This window comes from Schistocerca cancellata, chromosome 4 (assembly GCF_023864275.1).
Source record: "Schistocerca cancellata isolate TAMUIC-IGC-003103 chromosome 4, iqSchCanc2.1, whole genome shotgun sequence".
NCBI lineage: Eukaryota > Metazoa > Arthropoda > Insecta > Orthoptera > Acrididae > Schistocerca > Schistocerca cancellata.
The window spans coordinates 72074827-72097384 of NC_064629.1; the positions used below are offsets into that span (position 1 = coordinate 72074827).

The 22558-nt window shown below is 41.8% G+C and overlaps 1 protein-coding gene across 1 annotated transcript in view; it reads left to right on the plus strand.

The window, feature by feature from the left end:
- Nucleotides 1–22558, plus strand: part of LOC126183909 (uncharacterized protein CCDC198-like) — a gene marked incomplete at its 5' end in the record, with an annotated part of 80454 nt that overhangs the window by 44235 nt on the left and 13661 nt on the right. The window contains one exon of the mRNA XM_049926253.1: nt 14479–14552. Within this exon, the coding sequence (XP_049782210.1) occupies nt 14479–14544 (66 nt within the window). The remainder of the gene's footprint in view (nt 1–14478; nt 14553–22558) is intronic.

A 22558-nucleotide genomic window follows, 5' to 3' on the forward strand; every position in this document is an offset into this window, starting at 1 on the left:
GGATCCTCCCCAACGAATTCCAAAGAAGGATCGATCGAGTTAGTTCTACAATTAAAACTTGTAGGTTAACAGAAAAGTGTATAATACTTTAATGTTACATACTACAGCTCTCCACTGTGCAAAAGCCTTCGTCAGATCTTTTAGTGTGGTACAAATCAAATATCAAGCACTTTAAAAGCATTAGAGTTATTAAACCATTTGTTTGGAATTCAGTTACTTCCGAGTTACAGTAAGTCCTTTTTCTTTTATAAGGTGGGGCTTCGCACATATCAGACATGTGTGGAAGGCGATCAATCAGATTTGTGTGGAAGGAGATCGCATATCAAAAAAGTTTAGGAATTACTGCTCTTTGGTATGTGCATAAATATCTACGTGACAACAACTAAACTATCTCTTGGGCGCAAATGCACATGTTAAAATTAAAATAATAAAGGAACCTAAAATGCAGACAAGAAAGACATAATTATGAAGTTTATTTAAAACTTTCTTCCTTCAAGCAAATAAAGAAATATTCTTCATCTCGTAGCGCTGTAACGACCTTTTGGATGAATTTACTCCTGAAACAAGCTATTAAGTCGTTAGAGATTTATGACAACGAAAATAGCATGTTTTGTAAATGTATCTGAAAGTTACCCGGCGGTACAGTGTACCATAAGCGGGTGACTCGTTTTTTCCGTAGCCCAGATACACTAAATATCCTCTCACTAGAGACACTAGTGAGGGACGACGTCATCTTTAAATACGATCTCTTATCTAGTTCTGAGTGTTTAAAATATTTAACCAAAATTAACATTTTAATTGTTTACAAATGCGTCGTTTTACATATACGGAAGTGCATACCTTACTGTCCGCTGCATTCTCCGCACAGTGTTCCTGTACGTGGTTCACCGATGCCACAAGCAGCAATAAATTCTCCTACGAAATTTTACTCCAGTACTTTGCATATTTTCTTCAAAGGATAACAGGATAACAGCATAACAGGAAAAGATACTCAACCTAAAATTCAAATGTTGGGACGCTGCAAAGTCTTCTGGTAACTCTCCGGCGGTAGGTTGTAATATGTAGCTCTAGGCGGCTGAACAGGCTGTTAAAACTGGTCAACAAGCTGCATCAAAATAGCGTCAATATTTATTCATTATCTAGACCCACCGCGTCAGACGGTTGAAAGCTACGGGGAGAGCTGCATTCAAAAATTAAAACAAACAGGTCACACTGAAGTGAACTTTTGGCATACGAAAAGTTCATTGGACCTTTGCACGGATTCTTTTCTCTTTCGTTACGAAGTCACATGTATCTACGTGTGATACTTCTAGTGCCGCATGTAGTATGCAGCAATAGTAAAATAACGTCAGATAACATTCTTCTGAAACATGTGACGCATTTGGGAGGGATTACATGAAGAGCAACACTCGTGCATGATACTTACCTCTCGAAAATAATTATTAGAAATCGAAACGTGCTTCTGTCTATTTCTGACTGCTAAAGCTGTTTATATTGTTAGACGTCAGTGACATCGCTAGTTGAACGCTGTAATTTCACAGAAGTCGTGATGAAATTTGAAACAGCACCATCCCCTACCGTTATTCAATAGGTTTGCGTGAAGAGTGATTGACCCAATGCCGCTTCATAAAAAATGCAAGTCTAAATGTCAGCCCAAGCATCGAAACGTAATCTGTCAGCAAGCACGAGTGACGAAACGTGGAAGGCAGACCATTTCACAAGTGACGTCTCTCCTCAACTCGGAACGTTAGCCAGTGGAGACAACCCTGGTGAAATATGCACAAAGCCTGCCGTCCCAGGCCACTGCCTGCTCCAGCAAACGCAACAATAGACACGAAAAGCAAGGGGCAACCGTATGATCAGCCCTTCACGTAAATCTTTTTCTTGTATGATATAACAAGTGCGTAAGAAGTAACTGTGTCTTAATATTTCCTTTAGAAGCCATTTCAAGTACAGTAGATTTCTAGATTTCATTATGCTCTATCAGTACCGGAAAAACACCAAACAAATATCAGTTACTAATGTTCAGCTGCTACTGCCTTTAATGTGTACAACTTGGTTACAGAGAGCGCAGTTTACATAAATTACAGGAAGGTGATAACTGCCGGCATGTAATCAGACATCAGTTAGTAGCAAGGAGTGGTGTTCAGGATTTGATCGTGGTCTTTTATGTGGTTGTAGGAAGTGTATCATTGACAGAAGGCAGTGACCGAACGTGTCTGGCTTTACAACAGAGTATATTATGGTAGTCAAAATGTATCAGTGACGTCTTGGCCACTCATAAACAATTAGCTCTCATGGCTCAGAGAAAGTCCGTTGCTAAAAGAAAATAAAAGTGAAAGAAATAATGAAAACTTCGAAGTAAAGCCACAGATTAGTAATATATAGAGGAAAGAAGAGACTTGAAGCGTTTCAGATGTGGTATAACAGATAGTTGTCGAGAATTAAACGGACTGATAAAATAAAAAATAAATTCGTCCGCAGAATCAGCGAGGAAACTAATTTGTATGAAACACTGTCTATAAGAAGAGACAGGTAGAAAGGCCATGTGTTAGAATATCAGGTAATAATTTCCATGGTAGGCCTACTAGATGGAGACGTAGATGGCAAAAACTGTAGAGGAAGATAAAGATTGAAATATACCCAAGAAAGAAACCAAAACGGTGGGTATAAGTGTTGCTCTGGGATGATGAGGTCGGCGAGGGGGAGGAAGTTGTGGCAACACCATCAAAACAACCAGAAGGCTTTCGACACGGAAAACATCTCAAACGACTTATAGTAATGGGTCTGATTCACAATCTTATTAACCAATGGAAAAGAAATAAAGAACCTTAAAATTACGTCTACCATCTATCTGGGCAGTTGTGATTGGCATCAATTAGTAGCACAGTACTAAAACTGTGGTAGACTACCGTAGACTGTCATAAGAAAGCTAAAGTGCGGTAATTTTCCTAGTAGCTTTAGTCAGTTAAGGTGGCACCAGCGTCACCTGTAAATTAGGTGTGCAGCATACCTATGGGCGTCACCACATAACGATCTCTTTGTTTACGTATGCGATCAGTGTGTTACTGGATTCTCCTAAATCCGGAAGCTGTGAGCCGTCTACAAACTGAGTCAGGATGTATAAAGGGACAGGTAACGTATGGAACACCTTTGTTCCACGTAGTTGTCGTTGCTTAAAAATAAACTGTATTTATGGCAGAATAGAAATGGTCAATGTTTAATTCAGGTTTTATTCGAAAATAGTTGATTTTTGACTTGAAACAGAGTGACGTTGTAGCAAAACGAGGGGTTGAAATGGTTCAAATGGCTCTAAGCACTATGGGACTTAACATCTGAAGTCATTAGTCCCCTAGACTTATAACTAATTAAACCAACCTAACCTAAGGACATCACACACATCCATGCCCGAGACAGGATTCGAACCTACGACCGTAGCAGCAGCGCGGTTCCGGACTGAAGCGCCTAGAACCACTCGGCCACAGCGGCCCGCTACTAGGGGAAAAATACAGATTTATCATATAGCGCTAGAAAAACAATTTCCTCAACAGTAAGGTAAAAGCAAAGAAACTCAAAACAACAATATATCAAACGTCGCTTCAGTGCTTCTTCCAATTATACAAAACATGTTCCTGTTATTCACAAAAAACTTTCGCTTTTATCAATAATAACAGGAGACTCTCTCCTTTGATCATGACAAAGAACGTTCTATTGACTGCAAAATAAGAATAACAATTATGTATATTTTTTATGTTTGTGCATGTAAATTGTACTTGCATCAAAAGTAACTGCTTTGGTCACATAAAAGTGCAGAAGTTGCGTGATCCACTAATTTTTATTACTTATAAAATGCAATTTATATTCTGTGAGGATGTAAAATACACAATCGACTAGCGTTTAATGATGTGCAGTTCTAATTGTGTACAAAACAAATAAACGAACAAAAAGCAAAGAGAAATCGTCGGTCCCCAGTTTTTCTATTACACATTTATTTATGTTTGTTTTCCTACCAATGCTGCCATTACTACAGGTAATCCTACCATTTACTACGCCATCTATGTAGCGTACTAAAACTACCGAGTCGTAGTTTTGGTAGAGCGAAATTCTAGTTCGGACGTTAACTTTCCATGTGCAGTGGCAATATAGCGGCGGCTACGTGTCACCTCGACATGGCCTGCTGATGCGAAGCGAGGCAAAACCTCTCCCTAAGAAGCCAAGGGCATACTTCCATCAGACGAGAAGAACGAAGCTACTGACTTTCTTACGCTTACGCTTATGGTATCTGACAGATACTTAGCAATCCACCTTATAGACAACAGGCACTACCTCTAGTAGTTGGCGAGGCGCACAACTTATGAACATAAACAATTCATCTTATTGATCACTGCCCCCAAAATGAGTCAACACAAATAGTCAGATTCGCAACAGAATCTCATACTCATAGAACAAACTTACCTCACACGCTGAAAGCAAACATTTTGGTACTTGAGTATAGAGTGCGCAGCTCCATATGACATAGAAAGGTGAGATCGTGACAATGGGACACGGGCTGAGGATTACGGAAAACTACGCAGAGGGTAATAACATTGCCGAATTAGTCTATATTAAGTTGAATATAGCAAATACAATGGCATATACAGGGTGGTCCATTTATCGTGACCGGGCCAAATATCTCACGAAATAAGCGTGAAACGAAAAAACTACATAGAACGAAACTTGTCTAGCTTGAAGGGGGAAACCAGATGGCGCTATGGTTGGCCCGCTAGATGGCGCTGCCATAGGTTAAACGGATATCAACTGCGTTTTTTAAAAAAAATAGGAACCCCCATTTTTTATTACATATTCGTGTAGTACGTAAAGAAATATGAATGTTTTAGTTGGAGCACTTTCTTCGCTTATGATAGATGGCGCTGTAATAGTCACAAACATATGGCTCACAATTTTAGACGAACAGTTGGAAACAGGTAGGTTTTTTAAATTAAAATACAGAACGTAGGTACGTTTGAACATTTTATTTCGATTGTTCCAATGTGATACATGTTCCGTTGTGAACTTACCATTTCTGAGAACGCATCCTGTTCAAGCGTGATTACCTGTAAATACCAAATTAACGCAATAAATGCTCAAAATGATGTCCGTCATCCTCAGTGCATTTGGCAATACGTGTAACGACATTCCTTTCAACAGCGAGTAGTTGGCCTTCCGTAAGGTTTGCACATGCATTGACAATGCGCTGTTGCATGTTGTCAGGCGTTGTCGGTGGATCACGATAGCAAATATCCTTCAACTTCCGCCACAGAAAGAAATCCGGAGACGTCAGATCCGGTGGTGTGGTGCTTCGACGACCAATGCACCTGTCATGAAATATGCTATTCAATACCGCTTCAGCGCACGCGAGCTATGTGCCGGACATCCATCATGTTGGAAATACATCGCCATTCTGTCATGCAGTGAAACATCTTGTAGTAACATCTGTAGAACATTACGTAGGAAATCAGCATACATTGCACCATTTAGATTGCCATCGATAAAATGGGGGCCAATTATCCTTCATCCCATAATGCCGCACCATACATTAAACCGCCAAGGCCGCTGATGTTCCACTTGTCGCAGCCATCGTGGATTTTGCGTTGCCCAATAGTTCATTTTATGCCAGTTTACGTTACCACTGTTGGTGAATGACGCTTCGTCGCTAAAGAGAACGCCTGCAAAAAATTTGTCATCGTCCCGTAATTTCTCTTGTGCCCAGTGACAGAACTGTAAACGACGTTCAGAGTCGTCGCCATGCAATTCCTGGTGCATAGAAATATGGTACGGGTGTAATCGATGTTGATGTAGCATTCTCAACACCGACGTTTTTGAGATTCCCGATTCTCGCGGAATTTGTCTGTTACCGATGTGCGGATTAGCCGCGACAGCAGCTAAAACACCTACCTGGGCATCATCATTTGTTGCAGATCGTGGTTGACGTTTCACATGTGGCTGAACAGTTCCTGTTTCTTTAAATAACGTAACTGCCCGGCGAACGGTCCGGACACTTGGATGATGTCGTCCAGTATACCGAGCAGCATACATAGCACACGCCCGTTGTGCATTTTGATCACAGTAGCCATACATCCACACGATATCGACCTTTTCCTCAATTGGTAAACGGTCCATTTAACACCGGTAATGTATCACGAAGCAAATACCCTCCGCACTGTCGGAATGTTACGTGATACCACGTACTTATACGTTTGTGACTATTACAGCGCCATCTATCACAATAATAAAAACGTGGTTCAACTAAAACATTCATATTTCTTTACGTACTACACGGATATGTAATAAAAATGGGGGTTCCTATTTTAAAAAACGCAGTTGATATCTGTTTGGCCTGTGGCAGCGCAATACAGCGGGCTAACCATAGTGCCATCAAGTTTCCCCCTTCAAGCTAGACGAGTGTCGTTCTTCGTAGTTTTTTCGTTTGATGCTTATTTCGTGAGATATTTGGCCCGGTCACTATCAACGGACCATCCTGTATATACCCAAATGCTAAGGACACACAATGTCTGAACACATTTTATCAAAAGTGCAAGCCACGTGAACTCTTAAAATAATTATGATTATAAAAAGACGGTGAAGAACATATTGAGAACGGGAGTGGGAGAATGCAAAGATAGGGTATGGGAAGCAAGTATGTCAGTGTGGGCCAGAAAAGCCATTCGCAGAATATGTATAAGAATAATGGAGGTTTCGTTTTCCACAGCTCACAGCGCAGTCCGATCGGAATATTTGCTATGTCTGGCGTTCGGCAGGAAGGCGTTCATTTACACAACGAGTTACACCTGCGTTTCCGCGTAACCGGAAGCCTTCGATCGACGTAATAAATAAAGACGCACGTGTTCCTGGAGCCCATAGAGTTTCCTGCTTGCGAAATGTCGCTCTTTTGCTTCAGTAGACGCTTCGTCTGCTGAAGCCATGAATACACTGATGAGCCAAAACGTTATGAGCACTGCCCACCGGGACGTTGAAAGCCTCCTGGTGGTGTTGCGGGCACATGACGCAGTAAGAAAAGAATGTAAGCGGAACAGAAACGAATAGACAGTCATTATAACAAAGGTACGGGCCGCAAATGCGAAAATCAACTGATAAAAGTAGTTGTGACAAAGGGCACATTGTTGCAGTGCTGCGGCTGGAAACGAGAGTCTCTGACACGACGAACCTGGTCACCCGTTTGCGTACTACTTTCGTGAGCCCCTACGGAAGGTGAAATAACGAGCAGCCCATGCTACTAGACGACTGCGTCTCACCACAAAAAGTACAGGTCGGAGGATCCCCCGATGTGTAAACCAGGATAGACAACGATCTGTTTCAGAGCACAATGCTGGTGCAGGCACAAGTGTTTCGGAGCACACCGTTCAAAAGCTATTGTTGAACATGGAGCTCCACATCACACGACCACGATGTGTTCCTGTGTTGACGCAACGACAACGTCAGTTATGATTGCAGTGGGCACAGCATCTCTCTGTTTCCACCGTGGATCAATAGAAACATGTCGCCTGCAGAATGAATCGCATTTATTGCTACACCAGACCCACAGTTGGGTCCTTACACCCTGTCATTCTGGCGAATGGATGCACGAAACATGCACGACGCCACAGATGCAGGCTGGCGAGAGCAGATTTATGCTATGAGCTTTCGTGGGATCTGTGGTGGCAATCGAAGGTATCATGACAGCAATGAATTAAGTGATCATTAATGTGGACCAGCTGCATCGTTTCATGGTTGAAGTCTCCCCCTACGGGGATAAATCTTCCAGCAGGATAACTGTCCGTGAGGCAAGGTTGGAATAGTGCTACAGTGGTTTGAGGGGCGTTATAGTGAACTCACATTGATGTCTTGGCCAGCAAATGTGCCTGGTCTGCACCCACTGGAACACATATCTCGCGCGAGCTGTGTGCCCGTAAACCACCATCCCGTAATTTGCGGGAGTTGGTTGACCTGTGCAAAGGCATCTGGTGCCACATACTTCTGGAATCCTGCCAATGACTTACAGAGTACGTACCAAGCAGAATCACTGATGTATTGCATTTTTACTGTGGACCAACGCGCTGTTAAACAGATGATCATAATGTTTTGGCTCATCGGTGAAGAGACGTAATGAAAGTTATTGTGATTAATGCTTATTGTCATACATACAAGCAACACAGCTCTAGCCACTTAAATAGTCTGTGTGAGGAATGGACATGCATCCTTGAACTTGCTACTCTAACGTGCCAGCACAACACCGGTGACTCGGATCTGTGTTGGAACCTCCCTTGAGTCTCCCCTATTTCCCACAAATTTATGAACTTCCCCTCCGGTCATTAAAGTGTCAGTTCTCCTTCAGTAGTCTTGGCGACTGTTACACAATACACTGGTTGTAGAATATACGTCACGTGGTACGAATATATTACCGTCACAAGTAAATGTGATGAGTAGTGAGAGCATGCGAGATGCCTCATAGATATCTTACGGAAGTGAAAACAACAAACAAACCGATGTGAAATATATTACATCGAAGGAATTCGAGAGTCAAAACTTCCAAAACGGAACGCAAAAGGCATAACATGTGATACTTGTCTAGTACTAATAGGAGGTACGTACGTCTGTAGGTACCTTGGTTACACGTCGCTTTTGTAAACAGACGTAACACCACGATGCAGACACAAATTTGAATAAAGCATGCAGACAGGTCACTTACCGGACGGACAGTTCATAATTTTGTGAAAAAAGTGAGGCATGAGGGAGATTTGAACCCGGATTTCGCGTTTCACAGTCCAAATCCATGAGCACGTGACCATGGCACCATACTCAATCAAAGTCACTCAACGTCACATATCTTGAGCTTGGATCGTTTCCTCTTTCTTTCGCACCTTCTTCCTGTTTTCCTGATTGATCTGTGTTCAGTTTCTGACGGGCTATCCAGTGAGCTATCTTACCACAAAATCTGTGGGGGTGCGATGAGGAGTTTCCCTTTTAAGGAAAAAGGTACTCTGACTTTTGTCATCTTCATTAAATATCTAAATTTCATGTAGGAAATTCTCAATACAGTTCACCCAGCTCACTCGGGTACGCGACACATCATAAGTCGGAATCGTAAGTACTACTTGACATCACAGTTAATCAAACATACACTGATTAAAAATGGTTCAAATGGCTCTGAGCACTATGGGACTTAACATCTGAGGTCATCAGTCCCCTAGAACTTAGAACTACTTAAACCTAACTAACCTAAGGACATCACACACATCCATGCCCGAGGCAGGATTCGAACCTGCGACCGCAGCGGTCGCGCGGTTCCAGACTGAAGCGCCTAGAACCACTCGGCCACACCGGCCGGCTACACTGATTTGCCAAAAAATTATGACCACTGCCCAACGCGATGTTAGATGCTGTCTGGTTGCGTTGCGGGCACGTGACACTAACAAAAGTATGGAAGCGGAACAGACACGGCGGGGGAACACCCTATTCTAGACATGAACTGTAAATGGGGGAGTCCATTGAGATAAGCGACTTTGAAAAAGGGCACATTATTAGTGTTTCGAAAACGGCGAAGCTGGTTGAATTTCTGAGTGCTACTGTCGTGAACTTGTAGGAAAAGAGGTAGAACGACAGTGAAACTAGCCACTAGGGGCTAAATGGTTGTCCATCCATGACTCTTCACAGAACGTGGGGTTCGGAGGCTTTTCTGCTCTGTAAATTAGGATAGATGGTGATCTGTGGCATCTGTGCCGAAAGAGCACAACGCTGGTGTATGCACAAGTGTTTCGGAGCTCAGCCTTTATCGTACATTGTTGGACTTGGAGCTACGCAGCAGGCCATGTCTACGTGTTCACATGTTGACCCAACGACATCGTCAATTACTATTGCAGTGGGAACGGGACCATAGGGATTCAACCGTCGATCAATGGAAAAGTGTCGGCTCTTCGGGTGAATCACATTTTTGCTACACTAGGTCGATTGTCATCTCCACAAACTCCGTCATCGAGGTGAACGGCGGCTCGAAAGTGCAGCGCGCCATGGACGTAGGCTGGTGGGAGCAGTATTATGCTATGGGAGACATTCACCTGTGCTTGCATGGGACCTGCGTTAGTAATCGAGTAATCGAAGGCACGCTGACAGCTGTGAACCACCTGCATCCCTCCGTGCTTGATGTCTTCCCCGACGGCGATGTCATCTTTCTGCAGTATAACTGTCCGTGTCTCGGAGACGGAACCGTGCTACAGTGGTTTGAGGAGCATTATAGTGAACTCACGTTGATGTCTCGCCTGATGTAAATACTATGGAACCCATCCAGGTCGTTATATGGCGCCATCACCACATACGAAAATCAGCGGCCCGTTAGTTACGCAAATTACATGACATTTACGTAGACATCTACCTCCACAAACCTACCAACAAGCTGTCGAATCCCCGATACTCAGAATCAGCAGAATCTGTGACGAATTTCGTTTCAAAGACGGACAGACAAGTTATTAAGCAGGTGGTCATAATGTTTTGTCTCATCAGTATGTTCACACATTTACACTGAGATCAAGGTATTCTAGGTTTTGAAGGCAACATGTTATTCTAGGACAACTGCGAATATGGTTTCACATAAGGTTGAGAAGTTTTATAGGTCAATGAAAGTGCATTTTTGTGCTGTTAGACTTTAAAGGCGAGCCAACAACCTGACAGTTATGAAAATAGTGGAATCAATGCGCTGTCGACGCAAATCATTATGACCATCTGCTGATATCCGGAGTCGTGCTGTTTCCTGCGCTTCCCACAGTTGTTCCAGGATGTGTGGCTGGTTGTCTCGTACAGAGACCACGGATGTTCAACTGTCTTACACTACAAGGAATTTTTGAAGAGTAAAGAAGTTCTTTGAAGCCGTTGGCGTGCTCTTCCAAAAATTTGCTGTTTTTCTTGTTCTAAGACAGCGAAAGCGATCATTATGTGCTGAAGAAGGTGACTTCGAAGGTGCATTCGTAATGGAATTGATGAAGTGTGCCTTCCACTATAATAAATGTTTGTGGAGAAAGCCTGGGAAACCTTCGTTTGAGCATAACGTTAACGCAACTACCTTCTGTTCTTCGCTCACTGCTTGTAGAGACTTTGTTCTCCTACTTTTCTTGCAGGACCGCCGACGTCAACTAGACCATCAAGAATACGCGAGTCATCGGGGATGATCACCAGTCAGTAATCTGCAGACACGCAATATGAATTCTGTGCAATAAATACAACAATTTTCTGACAGACCTTCTCTAGTGTGGGTGTCGCCACACACGTCTACTTCCTTTTAGTTACTTTAGTTATTTGCAAGTTCTGTGCATCACATCTGCGACATCCCTCAAAGACGTAGAACTTGTAATAAGGCTCACAAATATAATATCACTAGAAATGTGGCTAAATGATCCACACTTACGCGATGGGGTTTTACTTTAACCTTAATTTACATTTAAATTTAGGAACGGAACAACTACTTACCGATCTCCCCCCCCCCCCCCCAAATGTTACTCTGTTCAGTAATTCATCAGTGGAGTAGTAGTTGACAAGAAGAAATGATGTCAGTATGTTTCTAAAACATCAGTAAAATTACCTATTTCTCCAGTTGGGTTAAATGATAAGTTTTGACAACATCGTCGATAGCTGCAAGTTGTAATTAATGTAGTGCTGTTATTTCAACTAATTTTATATTAAACAGTTTTATGACTTACGTTATCATGACGTCATGCGAAGTCCAAGGAATATAAATATGCTTCCACGAATTATGACGGTGTCTGGGATTATGGAGTCTAGTAGAGTTACCGATCTTTCAGGCATCGACATAATCTCTGCAAGCTTAAATTATTTCCTTCACCATAGCATGAGACCGACACGATGTAATTGTAGCTTATATGAAGTGTAAAATTAGTTGAAGAACAACACAGAATCAGATGCTGTAGTCATAGCATGACGACGTGGAACCCGTCGAAAGGTTGAAGTATCTTTTATATCTAACGTTACTAGGAAACCTATAGAATTTTGTGGAAGAATTTCGATACAATGTGATTATTGTGCTCTTTCAGAGGATTGATTGATATTTTCTCCGTTGATATCCTGGTTGGTATAGAGGCGAAGTGTATGAAACGTGTCCAATAAGTAAGGATGCAATATATTTTTCGAATAGAAAAAAAAAGTTTATTTGTATTGAAGCTTCCGTCGCATTTTAAGTGAAAATATTGTGGTACAGCCACGTAATATGCATAATGTTCCAAATATTAGGGGCATTAGCTTTTGTATACTTGTTACGCGCGTCCCTGTTGATAATGGCTTGACCAAACGTACACGGAATCATTCTCCTCTTCTTCAGGTAAAAAACGTTTTCCGCCCATGTGCCGCATTAATATGGTGGAAAGAAAGAAGTCGTATGGCACTTGGTGGGAAGGATGAGCCAAATGGAACAAAATATACCAACGAAAACTGTTGCGGAGCGCCACTGTTTTGCGTGCGGTTTGTTGGCGAATGTTGTCGTACACTGAACCACTTTTTTAATATCCGCCCGTTATTCTTGTTTAGAATAGTCATTATTTTTTATTTTTATTTTTATTTTTTTTTGTCATCAGTCTACTGACTGGTTTGATGCTGCCCGCCACGAATTCCTTTCCTGTGCTAACCTCTTCATCTCAGAGTAGCACTTGCAACCTACGTCCTCAATTATTTGCTTGACGTATTCCAATCTCTGTCTTCCTCTACAGTTTTTGCTCTCTACAGCTCCCTCTAGTACCATGGAAGTCATTCCCTTATGTCTTAGCAGATGTCCTGTCATCCTGTCCCTTCTCCTTATCAGTGTTATCCACATATTCCTTTCCTCTCCGATTCTGCGTAGAACCTCCTCATTCCTTACCTTATCAGTCCACCTAATTTTCAACATTCGTGTATAGCACCACATCTCAAATGCTTCGATTCTCTTCTGTTCCGGTTTTCCCACAGTCCATGTTTCACTACCATACAATGCTGTACTCCAGACGTACATCCTCAAAAATTTCTCCCTCCAATTAAGGCCGGTATTTGATATTAGTAGACTTCTCTTGGCCAGAAATAGTCATAAAAAGCCTTTAGATGATCTCGCGCTGTCTTTCGATATTTATGGTGTCAAATTTCCATTATGAAAAATTCTTCGTTAGTCCCAGAACATTGTCGGTATACAGTGTTGGGTTTCATTATTTTACTCCGTCAGGAGCTAACATGCCACCGCTACAATGGCTGCCTATTCTATTTCAGTGTGTAATGGACCGCTCAGATTTCATTTCAGACTACAACAGAGTTAATTTCCCTATCCTTCGGCTAGGAAAAGCTATATAGATTGAAAGTGACTCGTTTTGGACTTTATCATTAACACAGAGGCTCAACGAAAAGAAAAATAGAAGTAACATTTCACATCGGCCACTCTGTTGTTTCGCATATTGTAAGATTCAGAAATAACTGTTCTCCAGGTTAGATTTTTTCGTAATATTTGTTTTTAAGTTATTTCTTTCTCCTGAAATCAGTCTAAAAGGAAAGGAGCGCCGGCTCAATTGTGTAAATGACTGCTGTAGGAATTCGTTCTGCTGTTGTTATAGTAACAAACGGATCTGAAAAAAATATAAAGCGAAGAAAAAGAATGTTAAATATTTTTTGCATAAGGTGATACACTCGAAATTGGCAATTCCGCAGAAGTAAAATAAGCGAAGTGAAGCAGATAGAACCTTAAAGATGATACCTGTTACCTGTTAACATGTACCAATACGATCTAGTATAGCTGATTCTGTTTTAAGAACTCGTAATTCACTGAACTAATAACTATTAACGTGTTTATATTGGTTTCATGGTGTTGTATTTAAAACTATGATGCTGAGCTGGCGAATCGATTCTGATTGTAGAAACGTGATTAATACCAAGAAGATTTGGCTTTTCCAGAAGGGCTGGTTGATTTGTTATGGAAAGATGGCACTTCGATAGGGCTAACTGCAAACTTATATCTGTGCATATAAAATATTACAAATAAACCTCGAACTGATGCAAGAGAAACCTTGCTGTAATCTAATATTGTTGGTTATATAGAATTAAGATTTTTTCACAAAAATAATTTTGAAAATGTCCAAAAAGCACAGTAAAGGGCAACCAAGGGACTTTCTTATCCCTCAAAAGATATTGGAAATCTTTTAATTTCCTTTCTTGCTGTCTCTTCCTTACATTACTGCTTTTTTCAGCCTTACAAGTTGAGCTAATCTACTATTAAATATATTTGTTTCGAAAGTGCTAAGAAACAAAGTTAGCGATACTCTAGCCCAGTAAAATTCCATTTCTTTTGTTCTCAAATTAGAATCTGTATTTATTATTTATACAGCACTGATTTTTACTTATAAGCCTCTTTTAACCAGATAAATACAGTCTGCATAGTCTTCGCACATGACAGATTGATGCAATTTTAAGATATGCTTTTACTTTCAGATACTGACCCAGCGTGTGCAGTCGGCGCAACAAAGATATCCCAAGAGAAACTTTCAAGGATACTAAGCACCATGGTAAGAACTATAACTAATATGAAACTTAGCAGCATAAAATTTAAGTTCTTAGTTCTAGCTGGTACCCAAAAATTATAAATGAAAATGCATATAAGCCCGCAATATTTCCCAAGTTGGAAAACTAGACTCTGTGATGGTGATGGTGTACATTACCAATATCTGTGGGAATTCACTACAGCAAATTAGTGACCTATCGTTCGATATCACGAAAAGGGACACAAATTTAGTAGCAAGATATAGGAAGATAAAATCTTTTGGACAACAACAATTTTACGAAACTGATATTAGAAATGCACTCAAGTGATCTAAAAACAGCTATTAGTTTACATCGCGATAGCTTCTGAGTGCCCCACATAAAAGCCAAAATGCTGTCCTCAGTGTTCCTGCCTTCAGTATAATATCCTCTCCATACTTCACAACCTCTTGTTTCTCCACCATCGCTCTTCTTTCTGCCAATTCCGGGTCTTTCGTCGATCTCTTGATATGATTTAGATCATTTCTCCTAACAGCTTGATTCCGGGCCCAGTGTCTATAGCCACTGTGAAAACAGTTTTCATTTCTTCTAAGAAGTAACTGCTCTGGGTGACCATGTCTTCGGATCGTTCACGGCAGGTATTCATGAAAAGTAAACATCCTCTTTACAGTGACACTGTGATTATTTCGACCCTTTGATACAATGCTTTCTTGTACTTCCGGTAGACGCAATAACCTTTACGGATTTCTTAAGTTATTGATTTATTTGTGGAACTTTCTGTTCTTGTGTTTAGAGGCTCCTCCTGTTTGAAAAATACATTAGCAATGAGAAAACTGCCACTTGGGGGCGAAGTTTTGTTCTTGTTTTAGCTTAAAAACTCTTGTCTCTCGTCTAGGCCCTATTTTATTTATTTTTTTGTTTACCCTGATCAGATCACGGCTGTGTTACATTTTACTAGGATTTCATATATACAGCATTTTTACAGCATAGATACATGAAAAAGAACACCAAATTTAGTACGGTAAGTAGTAGTAAAACGATGTAATTCAGTTAAAAATGATTTGGGTGCACCTAATGACTATGTGCATAACGATACGGACGAACAACTGAAATCGTTAATACTGCTACTATTACTACTACTACAGCTACTACGAGAGCGTGCTGAAAAGAAGTCTCCCTGAATTTCCTTAAAACTCATAAAGCTTTTACATAATTCAAACGTTATTTACATTCTACATCTGTATTCATCGAGCCTACATATTTGCAGCCCTGTGCCGTTAGAGGGCTCCGAACTGAAGCGGCGTATGACGTAGCTACACTGATCAACCTAAACATTATGATCACGTGCTTAATAGTGTGTTTGTCCGTCTGTGGCACGAAATAACGAAATTCATCACTGATTTTGCGTATCAAGGGTCCAATAGTTTGTTGGTAGATTTGTGGAGGTGTGCGACATTAGATGCCTGCGCACAGATCATATAATTCGCGTTAAAAGCCAGCCGCTAATTTGCGTACTCGGTGATGGCGCCCAACAGCGACCCATATGGCTCCCAGAGGATTCACATCAGGCGATTCTGGTCGCCGAGCCATCAACGTGAGTTCACTGTAATTCTCCTGAAACCGCTACAGCACGGTTCTTGCTCCAAGACACGGACAATTATACTGCTGAAAGATAACATCGCCGTCGGGGTGCCATCCAGCATGAAGTGATGCAGGTATTTTGCAGCTGTCAGCGTGTCTTCGAGTACTACCACAGGCCCCACGCAAGAGCAGGAGAATGTCTTCCACAGCATAATACTGCTATGACCAACCTGTGTCCGCGACGTGCTGCATATTTCCAGCAGCTGTTCACACACGATTCCATTGATCGACGGTCGAGTCCCTATGGTCCCGTGCCCACTGCAATCGTTACTGCGATGTCGTCGGGTCAACATCTGAACACGTGGGGGTGGTCTGCTGCGAAGCTGTAATGTACGATGAGCGGAGTGCTCCGAAACACTTGTGTGTACACCAGCATTATGCTCTTTCGGCAGAAATGCCACAGATCACTATCTAATCTACTCTACAGAGCAGACAAGCCTCCGAAACCCACATTTTGTGAAGAGTCATGGACGTTCAACCATTTAGCGCCTAGTGGTTAGTTTCACTGTTCTAACTCTTTTCGCACATGCTCACGACAGCAGCACTTGAACATTCGACCAGCTTTGCCATTTTCGTGATACTCGTTCATAGGCTCTGGGTAATAATAATGCACCCTTTGTGAAAGTAGCTTATCCCAATGGATTTCCTCACTTGCAGCCCATATCTGTAATCGTGTTTCGAATTCGAAGGGTTCGTCCACACATGGAGAACCCTTTTCTTCAGCATGTCAATGCCAGACAACACACGAGCTCTGCGACATCTGCAACAATCCGACACCTTGGGTTCACTGTCATAGATCATGCTTCATATAGTCCCGACTTGGCTGCATCTGATTTTCATATGTTTCCCAAACTTCAATAAAACCTTCGAGGACTTCACTTAGATAATGATGATGCGGTGCAAGCAGAGGTGAGGTTGCGACTCTATCAACAATGACAAATATTCTACAGTGATGAATCAACAAACTGGTCTTTGAAACCTCCTGGCAGATTAAAACTGTGTGCCCGACCGAGACTCGAACTCGGGACCTTTGCCTTTCGCGGGCAAGTGCTCTACTTGCGAAAGGCAAAGGTCCCGAGTTCGAGTCTCGGTCGGGCACACAGTTTTAATCTGCCAGGAAGTTTCATATCAGGGCACACTCCGCTGCAGAGTGAGAATCTCATTCTGGAAACTGGTCTTTCGTTGAGAGAAATGTATTCGTCACTAGGGTGAAGATGTTGAGAAAAAATATGTAGAAATGTTGAATAAAGATGCAGAATGTTAATATCGTTCGTTTTATTTAAGAAGCGTTAAGAATTTTCCCATAAGATATGTGGAGCCATTACTTCTCAGCACGCCCTGGTAGTACTACTGCAGCTGCTAATAATGATAATAACAATAGTAATACTGCCAGATACAAAATGTATTTATTAGTTTACAAAAGTGTTTTTTCTGACAAAGTGAGTTCTGTGGGAGAGAACTAAGAACCCTGGGAAATGAGGAAAATCTGGAATGTTATTCAGTTCTTTGATATAGTATGGGAGGTCATTCCAAGGGCGTATTCCTGCTACTTAAAAGGATTTCAAGAAAGCGGCTAAAGTGACGGAGTCGGACAGAAAGAATTTTTCTTTTACTGGAAGGAGTATCCCAATAATGTTGTTCAGACAGGACCATTAAGGTCGATGTGAAATATGAAGGACTGCATGTGTTAATACGACGCTTGTCTGCACGTAGACAGGATTGTTGTGCCGAAAACGGTAAAATACGATCAACAAGACGAATGTCACAGGTATATCGTATACAGCTTCCTGTAGACAAAAGCAGTGTCGGAGAACAACCTTATAGCTCTGCTTGTACTATCTGATAAATCACTTTTGTATATGCAGAAGGTTGCAAATCCTATTATGCTGCCCTGGGAGCACCTGATGTTACTTTCGTTTCTGTGGATCATACACGGCTCATTACACTGAGATGGCACAGCGATATGCACACATACAGGCGGTTGTATTGCGCACGCAAGGTATAAAAGACTGGTGCGTTGTCGCAGTTGTTATTTTTACTCGAGTGATTCATGTGAAAAGGTTCCCGACGTGGTTATGGCCGCACGACGGGAATTAATAGACTTTGAGCGCGTAGTGGTATTTGGAGCTAGACGCATGGGGCATTCCATTTCGGAAATTGTTAGGGAATTCAGTATTACTAGGTCCACAGTGTCAAGAGTGTGCCGAGAATATCAAATTTCAGGCATTACCTCTCCCCACGGACAATGAAGTAGCCGATGGCCTTCACTTAACGACCGAGAGAAGCGGCGTTTGCTAGAGTTTTCAGGGCTAACAGACAAGCAACACTGCGTGAAATAGCTGCAGAAATCAATGTGCGACGCACGACGAATGTATCAGCTAGGACAGTAAGTCGAATTTTTTTTTTTTTTTGTTTATGGTACATGGAAGGAGACGACTGACGGGAGTGCCTTTGCTAACAGCACATCCACGGCAGCGCCTCTCCCGGGCTTCTGACCATATCGGTTCCACCCTGAACGACTGCAAAACTATGACCTGATCAGATGATTCCTGATTTCAGTTGGTAAGAGCTGATGGTAGGATTAGAGAGTGACCCAGACACCACGAAGCCATGGAGCCAAGTTGTCAACAAGGCACTATGCAAACTGTTGGTGGTTCGATAATGACGTGGGATGTGTTTAAAGGGAATGAACTGGCTCCTCTGGTCCAACTGAACCGATCGTTGACTGGAAATAGTTATGCTGGGCTACTTTGAGGCCATTTGCAGCCATTCATGTACTTTGTGTTCCTAAACATGTCACCGGGCCACAAGTTATTAATTATGAAGACCTATATTTGTGAAAATCCTGAACTTTTAAAGAAAATAAAACGCGAACACTGTTCAGTTTTGCAGGTTACTTTCTTCGGGTTTGCTGCCGGATCCTAAAATCAACTTGACTCGATATTTCGGCGATCCAACTGGTCGCCATCTTCAGGAAAATGCTGCTTCTGCAGATGAGTCCCGCTGAGAACCGACGCCAGGTTGCAAATCGACGTCCTATATAGGCCACCGTTCAGAACACGGAGCACGTGCCGCCCATCACGGTTTCTGCCTTCCAAAACAGGGAGGTGGCTTCGCCCTTAGTGAAACACTGCTGGCAACGATATATCGCAATCAAGGCCGCACCGAAGAACGTTCAGTTTTGATGCGCGATAATACAGGATTCCACGTCTTGCTAAGAGGAATCCCATTGTCTCTGTTAATTAAATTGTCAGCCAACCTAATTTCAATCGCCTCTTTTTAGACACTGTTACAAAAACCGGAAATGTTGGCAACCACCACATTTTCCTCAAATTTCATATTGTGCCCCTCATTTAGGCAGTGTTCTGCTACTGCTGATTTTTCCGGCTGTTGTAGCCTCGTATAACGGCGATGATCTTCACACCTGTCATGCACTGCACGAATCGAACGGCCAATGTAAGCTTTCCCACATTGACACGGAATTTTGTACACGACGGGTTTCCTAAGTCCAAAATCATCCTTCACAGAGCCGAGCACAGCCCTAATCTTAGAAGGTGGACGGAACACACTCTTAATGTTAAAATTCCTAAAATTCGTCCAATCCTAAACGATAAGCCTCCAGCATAAGGAAGAAAGGCCACAGATCTATGTTCTTCTTCGTACACCTTTCTACCCTTTTGCATAAATAACTTCCTGGCACAATCGAATTTCCTGTAAAAAATGTAAATAATACGTTAAAGTTATTCAGTATAAAATCAATTTCCCTTTATAATGTCAGTATGTCTTTAATTATTTTTTGTTTCAATTCATCATCAACGGCAATGCTCTTTGGTTTGTCACGTATGTCCTACTTTCATTTCCAGATGTTCAAGGATGTTGTACTGGTGGCAAAATTAGTTAAAGCAAGTATTTCGAGAGCATCATTTCTGCTATTGTTCCCAACAGTCTATTAGAGCAATATACCGTGAAAATGTATTATGTTATTATTGTGTTCTGCGTGCGCCCAGGTAGCTGAGTGGTCAGCGCGACGGAATGTCATGTAAAGGGGCCCGGGTTCGATTCCGGGCTGAGTCAGAGTTTTTCTCCGCTGTGGGAGTGAGTGTTGTGTTGTTATCATCATCTCATCCCATCGACACGCATGTCGCCGAAGTGGTGTCAGCTCAAAAGATTTGCACCACGCGAAAGGTCTACGCCGGCCGTAGTGGCCGAGCGGTTCTAGGCGCTACAGTCGGGAACCGCGCGACCGCTATGGTCGCAAGTTCGAATCCTGCCTCGGGCATGGATGTGTGTGATGTCCTTATGTTAGTTAGGTTTCAGTAGTTCTAAGTTCTAGGGGACTGATGACCCCAGAAGTTAAGTCCCATAGTGCTCAGAGCCATTTGAACCATTTTTTTGAACGGTCTACCCGACGGGAGGCCCTAGCCACACGACATTTCCATTTCCATTGTGTTCTGCACTCCGTTGACTGGTTTGATGCAGCTCTCCATGCTACTCTGTCCTGTGCAAGTCTCTTTATTTCTGCATAACGAACGTACATCCATTTGCACTTTCTTACTGTATTCTGACCTTGGCCATACTCCATAATTTTTAACTCTCACGCTTCCTTCTATTACAAAATAACGCTTCTTTGATACCTAAGGTGTGTCGATCAATCTATCCCTTTATCTAGTCAAGCTCTGCTATAAATTTCTTTTTTCCCCTTTTCGATTCAGCATCTAATCTTCAGTATTCTTCTGTAACATCACATTTCCAAACCTTGTTCTCTTCGTGTCTGAACCGCTTATCGTTCACGCTTCACTTCTGGACAAGGCTACACTCCAAACAAATAACTACAGAAAATACTTTCTAATATTTAAATTTTTTCAGTGGTAGCAAACTTATGTTTTTCAGAATGCTTATCTTCGTATGTCAGTCTGAATTTTATCTCCTCTCTACTCCGTCCATCATCAGTTACTTTGCTGTTCAGTTAACAAGATTTATTCACTTCTTTAAGTATCTCATTTCCTAATATAGTTCCTTCAACATTGTCTGACTTAATTCCACTACATTCAAGATCACTTGTTTTACTGTTGTTTGTTTCCATCTTTTAGTTTCTTTCCCAGATGCTATCCATTCCGTTCTCCCAAGACTTTTCCCGTCTCTGACAGATTTACAATTGTCACCGGAAAAACACAAATTTTTAATTTCTCCTGTCTAAATTTCAGTTCTCTTTCCAGATTTCTCCCTGGTTTCCTTCATAAATTGCTCAGTGTACACGTTTAATAACATCGGGATTAGGCTATACCCTAGCCTCACTCACTTCTCAACTGTCGCTTCTCCCTTATGTCATCGACTGTTAAACCGCAGCCTGGTTTCTGCACAAGTTATAGGTAACCTTTAGCTATATGTGTTTTATTTCTCCTACCCTCACAATTTCAAAGAATGTAATCGATTCAACATTGTCAAAAGTTTTTCCTATACCTACAAATGCTATAACCGAAGGTTTGCCTCCCTTCAATCTGCCATACGCGTTCCTACATTTCTCTGTAACCCAAACTGAATTTTCTCAGTCTGGGCGTCTATCGGTGTTTTCATTGTTATGTAAACCATTCGTGTCAGTATTTTGCAACCATAACTTAACTTATAATGCGGTAACAGTCATAGCTCTCGGCACCTGCCTTTGTTTGGATTTCATTTTTCCTAAAGGCTGAGTGTATTTCGCCTCTCATGTACCCTGCACACACCGTTGGGTGGCTTGCGGAGTATAAATGTAGATGTAGGTGGAATAATTTGGTCATGGCTGCCTCTCCCAAGGGTTTGAGTAATTCAGAGTGAATGTCGTCTACTTCAGGCGACTTGCTTCCGCTCAAGTCGTTCAGTCATCAGTCAATTTTTTCTCTTAATTGCATATCTCCTATCTCATGTTGACCTACTTCTTCTTCTCTTTTATAACATTGTTCTGAAGTTAATTTCTCTTTTACAGACTGTCCTCATACACCTTCCACTTTTCAGCTGTCCTTTCTTTACTTAGTACTGGCTTGCCTTCTCCAAAGTTTCTTTAATTTTTCAATGTACGACACCAGTTTTTCCCAAGTCATACAAGCCTCCTCAGCCTCGGTTTGTCCTGGAGCCTTATTTGTCAGGCATTATGTATTTTCTGTCAAACTCATTTTTTAGACATCTGTATTTCCTTTTGCCTGCTCCATTACTTGCATTTTTATATTTTCTCCATTCGACAGCTAAATTCAGTATCTATATTGTTAAACAAATATTTCTAACAGGTCTAATATTTTGTTTACGTGATCCTCTGGGACCGTGACCGTTTGTTACTTACTGCCTCACAAATAGTGAAGTGTCCAAAAGATATGGTCGGACTTCAATGTAACTTCGTACACGCACACATCATTGGAGG